The sequence below is a fragment of the Poecilia latipinna genome, unplaced genomic scaffold, assembly GCF_001443285.1.
Source record: "Poecilia latipinna isolate Pla-1442-1.1 unplaced genomic scaffold, P_latipinna-1.0 Scaffold147, whole genome shotgun sequence".
NCBI classification, from domain to species: domain Eukaryota; kingdom Metazoa; phylum Chordata; class Actinopteri; order Cyprinodontiformes; family Poeciliidae; genus Poecilia; species Poecilia latipinna.
Window position 1 is genome coordinate 208,689 of NW_015112763.1, and position 7,109 is coordinate 215,797.

Here is a 7,109-nt window from a genome sequence, read left to right on the forward strand (position 1 = left end):
TGTGCATATTTATTTTTAAAAATTTTAAAAACTGAGCTTTTGAGCATGCCATAACTAACACAGTCAGTAGATTCAAAATAAATAAAGAGATGGCGGTTGTTTTTGTTTTCTTTATTGTCAACAAACACATCCTACATTTGGTTTTCATGCATCAAAGAGGCTACACCGGATTTAAGCAAGCACATAAACACACATTAAGTCTGTGGAACAGATGGCGAGCCACAAAAGGACCGTGGTCATGGAAATTACATTCAAGACTGTTTGGTGCAAAGTCAATCCATCCACTCATCTAATTCACATCTTAACCTTCCCACAGTCCTAACTTGAAGATGCTCAGGAAGAGCCCGGCAGATGTCACGGTCAGACAGCAGGGAACTGATGGGGATATCTCGTCAGCCCGTCAGTTCCCGAAACCAGGAAACGCAAGGGGTTAGGGAGACTCTGCCGGGAACACACACAGGATAAAAAAGTTCCTGCAGTCCCCTTTTAGGACTGCGGGAGGGTTAAGCAGTCCAATGTGGATCCTAAAATTACAGCAGAAACGCATCCGTCAAACCCTTCTAACCCGTCTAACCCCTTTTGGGAAATGAACCAATTTTTATTTTATACAACATCCTGCCTCAAGGAAACCCTACAGTGGGAAGACCAGAAAGCCAGAGAAGGTGGAGTACTTCCACCCACCCATCAGGTTTCCCCTCTCCAGTTTAAGGTAAGCCTTGTCCCCTCGCTCCATCAACACCAGCCCTGCGTTGGTGGCTGCTTCCCGTGTCACATCCTGGTCACCTGCAAAGGCCGAGATCACCGGCCAGCCGTTGAGAACCAAGCTTACCTGGAAAGACAAGGTGAAGTAGAAAAGTAGCAAGAGGATTTGTGAAACTGCTATGGACAATAAACAAATGGAAACAATATTCAGACATAAGTAGGAGTACAGTTTTAGCTGAGACTTTTAGCAATTTTTCTCACTTGTATCGTCTGCCGGTTGTAAACCTTAACAACGTGAAAGCTGAAGCTGTAGACTCCTTTTCTGGGTGCTACGAAGATGCTAGTTGCCGGGTCAAAATGGCTGCCAACGTTCACTAAAATCTATGAGAGGAGAGAGAGAGAGAGACAGAGTTCCTCTTGATTAATAGTCAAGAAACTCTTGGCAAAGCTAAATTAGAAAAACATCTGTTGAAGATGTTTTCCAGCAGTTCAACATGTCTGCTCTTTTTTTTTTCTTTTAAATATTTTGATCTTTTAATGCTGAAGAGAGAGGCAAACATTAGGATTGGTGGGAATGCTTAAAAATAAATTAAAGAAAACAAGATCAGATTTTTTGTTTTGCCATTCATCCAGTTGCAAAGCATTACAGAAAGCAGGAGAAACTTCCAAAAGTGTTCACTGCTTTCTAACAAGCAATTCTGCACACTGCTTTAAATGACAGGCAAGATAGATCAAATAAGGATAGATTGTCCAATGGTGTTCTTTAGTGTCATGAGGTCAAATTGTGAATTATGCTAAGCCATGCATTCGTTGTCTATTCCCAATGGTGTCCACCAGGGGGCGCCGGAGGCCTCAGAAATTTGGAGAGAAGATATGAAAAACAAATCAACAAAAAAAAAACCCATTTAATGTTCTGCTGTTGTTATTTAAGTGATTATTAATAAACCTATTTTCATGGGGAGACTGCCTTGCTCCTGCTCATGATACTTTATCATTTTCCACTTATCAACTGAAGCCAGTTATACCTACAGTACTAAGATTATAGCTGTTAAAAGACCATATGCTAAATTTAAGGGCTGTAAGGTTTTGTTAAATTGGCTGAATTTATAGAGCACGTTTTTAGGGATTTTACTGGGAACCTGACTTCAGATTGTTCAGGGAATGCTTGTCTATTTGCATTTTTTTTCCACAAAGTATGTCAGAAATATTTGAAAGAAAATGCTATGGACTGGTGTTACAAAACTGCCAGTCCATGAGCAGCATTCATTTTCCTTAGCGTGGATTGTTTTTACCCACAAGAGTGGAGATAAGAAAGATGGCAGTTTCTACTGAATGTATTCATGCATATTAAGGTATATTTGGTGTTCGAACTATTAAAATAGGCAGTTATAAGTGTTCGTAGAGGGTGCCTCAAGTATTCATAGAATTTTAGCTATTTGTGGACGGCTATCATCCCTATAACCCCCATGAATACCAGGGGTTCTCTCTATCAATTTGTAACTCTGCACCTTCCTGCATATTATTTCAACCCACCTGATCAAAGTAGATAGTCATGGTGCGGTTGCTCATCTCGGACGGCTCATGGTTGGTGTTGCGTATGGCTGAAAATGCCACCCGACCCGTTCCTGACCTCACCGACATGCCCAGAGCGTTACCCGATGGCTCCGCCGATGGCGTGGAGTCGCACACAACCAGACACTTTCCCTCCAACACGATCGGCTCAGTGTCGTTCTGGCAGCTGACCCCCGATGGCCCCCACTGGCCAATAAGGAGCAGTCCGACAAGAAAGATTAATTGGGGAACCAAGGAAGGCGCGGGGTTAAAAAATGGAAACGCCATAGTTCCAAATTAGGTCAAAGCTTCAGTGACTTCTTGTGGTGCAAATCTGCTTTAGCTACAAGGCCATGCTTCCACCAGAAAAGAAAACACACCCCACGGGATCCCCTCGTGTCATTTAGTGGCTCAGGTTCGCTCTGGTTGAATTTATATTCCCTTTGAAGATGTCTTCTAGTTGGTATCAAGATGACAGGTTTTCCATTTCAAACGATCCACCAATGAAGGGGAATGTGTCCAGGTCCCGATGCGACAACAGGTCGCTGGGGTTGATGGAAGAGAGTCTACAGCCTGCGGCCTGTGAAGCAGTGAAACATGGGATGTTTGATAAATATGTGGAATCCTTTGATTATGAAAAACTGTGAAAAATATCCTTGATGCATACAGCAGATAAACGTACTATAAGTAGTGTAAAGATATACATCCTGCTTAGGTATACTTGTCCATTCTATCAGATTGTTTCTACTTGAAATGGAATCATAAACTGTATAACTAAACACAGCTCATTTTCAGAGAGTTTGTTTTCATTTTCTTTGAAAATACATCACATTTCATTTGATGCCTCGTGTCAAAACAAAATCTCAATCACAAAACATGCTCTATTTTCAGCACATTGCTAGATGTTGTCATGAACGTAGCTCTTCAAGGCTTATTTGTCTGCATCCGATCAATCAATCATCCAACCAAAAAAACCAGTGAGTAATATATGACTGCAACATAGAAACCAGGCACTGAAATGAATAATTCCTGTTATTATCATCATCATCTATAAATGGGCTCAAATTTCCTACGATGTTCTAGTAAAACAATTTTTTAAAACTAGTAAAACACATTTCACAATGAGTAAAACCTGACTATTAATAGAAGCCAGATTACATGGAGGATCAAAATAAGTGATTAGGTAATGTTTTGGCCACGAATCGGCCTGCGTCAGCGCTGCCAGCTGGATTCAGGGTTCGGGAACGTGGACGGTCAGAGTGGCACCACTGAGAGGCCATCTGTAGGTAAAAACTCCCACTCTCACACATCTTTCCTGTTTGATCACGGAGTCCGCATTCCTTCACATCAACACTCAGCATAAAAAAAGATTAACCTAATCTTATCAGAATATTAAAAACACTAAGTTTTGTAAATGATTTAAACAAATGATGCATTTTCTGCAGAAAAAAAAGTCATTGAATAATTTTTCAACGAACCACTAAATTTCCCATCAACATTGTCAACACCAAAAGCCTTTCTGCGTTAAAAAACCCCAAAACATTAAGACATGCTGAAAAGACTCAAATAGCTTCACTCACCTACTACATCAGACAGTAAAGGTAGCTTGTTGTTCTGGGAACATTTAAAGCCTCCCAAGAGTCTCCTTCAGCCTTTACCTCAGGTTTTATCTCTGCTCCTCCTCTTTTTATTCCCTCTCTCTGCGACTATCTCTCTGTTCCAAGGACCCCTGTGTTCAAATGGACCTTTAATCACATCAAGCATTTTCTGGTTTCATGCCTATTCGGCGTCCTACTGTACTTGTACGCCCTTCTTTATATCCTCATTTCCCCCAACATAACTCTACTGCCAGTGGGCAAAGTAGGTGGTAAGAGCAAGAGCTTTAAAATTTCCCATAAAAAAATTTTTTTAGAGGGCATTTGTGGTTATGTTCATGTTTTTCTCCCTTTCAGTTGAGTTTGGATTTACTATAGTTTACATCTTCATGTCTGAAGTGGAAATGGTGTACAAAATGTTAAAGGAAGAAAGTGGGCATCATTCTGAATTTTTGATTTTCAATCATTTAAGGTTCTTGCCCTATTTTACCCCGCTGATCTTTGTCCATACTTACCTTGTTGGGCCCTTGGGTCTGCCAAAAAGCAGCTGCTGCAGGTACCAAGATTCAGGAGAAAACTCAAATGGAGCAGGGCCTTTTCTACTGTTGTCTATTGTGACCTACCTTTGCACAGTAGAGGGGATTGTTCACTCCCTACTATCAAAATTGCCATAAAGCTGTTTTTATTCCCCAGCTTTTAACCTGGATTGTTTTAATTAGTTTCATTGTGTTTATTGTTTTGGTTGGTTTTATATCATATTTTAGCACATAATTTTTGAATGTATATTTATAGTATACAGTTACTGAAACATACATGCGTACATACACTACATGGTTGTTTTAAAGTGCTTTATGAATAAAGTTGCTGTTGTATAGCGTAATGTGGTGCAGTATGGCATACTATGATATACTATGGTATGGTATAATATGGTGTGATATGGTATACAATGGTATGGTGTAGTATACTATGCTATGGTATGGTGTGGTATAATATGGTGTGGTGTGGTACAATGTCACCAAAAGTTGTAGACCAACACCAAACTCAGACATCAATACTTAACACAATAGGTCATATTAGTGATGTCAAAGTCTCCATCTCAAATGTGTATTTTTAGGGTGAATAATTTCCTGGGTATTTGTCCAGTGGCGAAAAGTAAAATTGCTTTCTGAGAGAAGTAGCTGGTGTATTTCATAGATCAGCATCTACCCACTGAAGCCTGGTTAGTTTCCTCACAGCAACGTCATTTATCATTGAAAGGTCAGCTAATGATAGTCAGCAGGAAAGTCTCTCAGTCATTACACTCAGACAATGAGAAAATGTGATTCACCGCTGCACTTAATTATAATTAGTAAACACTGATGAAGTACATTTAAGTCAACAGTAATTGGTTTATTTTCATAAAAGAATCTGCAGACATCAGCAGATGTTTCTCTTGGACATAGAGTCTACTCTGGGTAATAACCGCGGTGTGACAAAACATGAGAAACATTATGCTCACAAACATAACCACCTCAATGATCTGACTGCTGACTCATCTAGAAATGTCTTTTGTCAGTGGCATAAATTGTTTCGTATCGTTGCTCCTCAGTTTGGAGTTTTCTCTTCCTTCTGAGCCAAGTTTCCAGTTTCAGTCTCAGTCATTTTTCTTGAGATGAGGATCTTTAGGGGAAAATAAGAGAGCTCACCAAGACCATTTCTGTTTTGCCAGTTTCAAGCCACAACTGCCTTCAACATATCCTCCTCACTAATGATTTTTTTTTCTTTAGCAAGGAAAGATTCAATTTCAATATTTACAGCATTTCCTGCGGTTTCAGACAAGTCATTAAAAATTAATATGTTTTTGGACTGTGAGAAAAGGGCCACACATATGCACATGGAGAACATGCAAACTACATGCAGAAAATAGAGGAGCAGAGGAGACAGAACAAGTTGAGACATAGACAAAAAACAGAACAGCAGGACAACTTTCTGATTAAACCTCAGAACTCACTTTTAACTTTGACATGATGGTTTTCTCCCTCTTGCTCCCCCTCGTCTCGCTGTAGACCTCACATCTGTACCTCCAGTTGTCCTTATCTGTGGGCTCAGACTGAGGTCTCCAGTTTTCAGCAGGTCATATTCTACTCTGTCCGTCAGCAAGACGGACAGAGTCTTGCTGAATCTGTCCGTCGGGTTTTTCAGTGTCAGACAGAGGAAGTCGACCTTCTGCAGCCATTTCTTCATCATCGTTCGATCCGTGTAAAACCAATGCTGCTGCTCAGGCCGGTCGCAGCAATTATCATACACATGGACCTTCCTGTCTTTGCTGCCCATCCACTCCACCCTGCTGTCCTCTGGAAGGAGAGCGATGGTGATGCAGGGCAGCAGGACAGACTCCACCTCTGAGTTCACTTCAAGTTTTGGAACTGAAAGGATAACAAACCTCAGCCTCTGCATTTGCAATGACTACTCTTTGTACTCGTTTACTCTTTGTTGGTCCTGTGGCGCGTTTACCAACCAACTTCGTATTTAAACAAGAAGTTTCAATATTTTTCTTCATTTAATTATCCCTTGCTTGTCTTTAAGTATCAAGCCGAGACATTTTCTCACAGCTTCATAACCACCCACGCCTGCATTTCCAGCTGTGACACATTCCATTAAGCAGTTTCTATTTCTCCTTCTCCAAACATGTTCTGGCATTGAGGTGTATGAAGCCATGAAGCTGTAGGTGACATTTTATTTCGTTCTTCCTACAGGCATGTCTAAAAGTGTCCAGAAACGATTTAGTCCAACCTTGTTCAAATTCGGGAAACTGCTTCTCTTAAGTTGATATACAACATCAGAGAGCAGCGTTCAGTTATCCAACAAGTGTTTTCTGGTAGGACTGTCACGAAATATAAATCAGATTTTTACTTTTGTGTTGAATGTGTGTTTTACAATATATTTACCACAAATGACAAACAAAAAAAACTTTTCTGCAAAATTCACCAACTGCACAGTTCTTGTTAAAGAGTGTAAGATAAGTCGTATTTCAAAAGAGCAGAAGAAATCTTATGTTTTTGAACAATAACATTTTTTATTGCTAATCTGTTGCTTGGAGATGGGTGTGTTTACTAGTAACCAAGTGCCACGAAGTGAACATCGGATTTTTACTTTTGCAAAATGTACCAACGGTAAATGTCTTGTATCTAATCAGGTAAGCATTATTTCGAAAGAGCTTATGTTTTATAAACTATATAACTTGTTATTAATTTGGTTTTAAGAGACAAGCGGGTTATGTTC

The 7,109-nt window shown here is 40.1% G+C and overlaps 1 protein-coding gene and 1 long non-coding RNA gene across 2 annotated transcripts in view; one reads left to right on the forward strand and one right to left on the reverse strand.

Moving 5' to 3' along the window:
* Positions 1 to 95: 95 nt before the first annotated feature.
* On the reverse strand, positions 96 to 3,940 carry LOC106945512 (cerebellin-1). The gene is made up of 4 exons (XM_015029244.1): positions 3,834 to 3,940; positions 2,236 to 2,833; positions 964 to 1,083; positions 96 to 829 (listed from the first exon to the last, which is right to left on the reverse strand). Exons 2-4 carry the CDS (start codon positions 2,539 to 2,541, stop codon positions 632 to 634), a joined length of 624 nt encoding a protein of 207 aa, XP_014884730.1. The 5' UTR covers positions 2,542 to 2,833; positions 3,834 to 3,940; the 3' UTR covers positions 96 to 631.
* Positions 3,941 to 6,850: 2,910 nt separating this feature from the next.
* Positions 6,851 to 7,109, forward strand: part of LOC106945493 (uncharacterized) — a 10,783-nt gene continuing 10,524 nt past the window's right edge. The window contains exon 1 of the long non-coding RNA XR_001424575.1: positions 6,851 to 7,023. This is a non-coding gene — a long non-coding RNA (uncharacterized LOC106945493). The remainder of the gene's footprint in view (positions 7,024 to 7,109) is intronic.

Bases quoted from the DNA above. Each gene is read 5' to 3' on its own strand.
- LOC106945512 (XM_015029244.1), bottom strand. From the start codon at position 2,541: ATGGCGTTTCCATTTTTTAACCCCGCGCCTTCCTTGGTTCCCCAATTA. The intron at 1,084-2,235 runs GTGGGTTGAAAT...CTCCTCTCATAG, and splicing joins TGACTATCTACTTTGATCAG to ATTTTAGTGAACGTTGGCAG. The intron at 830-963 runs GTGAGAAAAATT...TTGTCTTTCCAG, and splicing joins ACAACCGGCAGACGATACAA to GTAAGCTTGGTTCTCAACGG.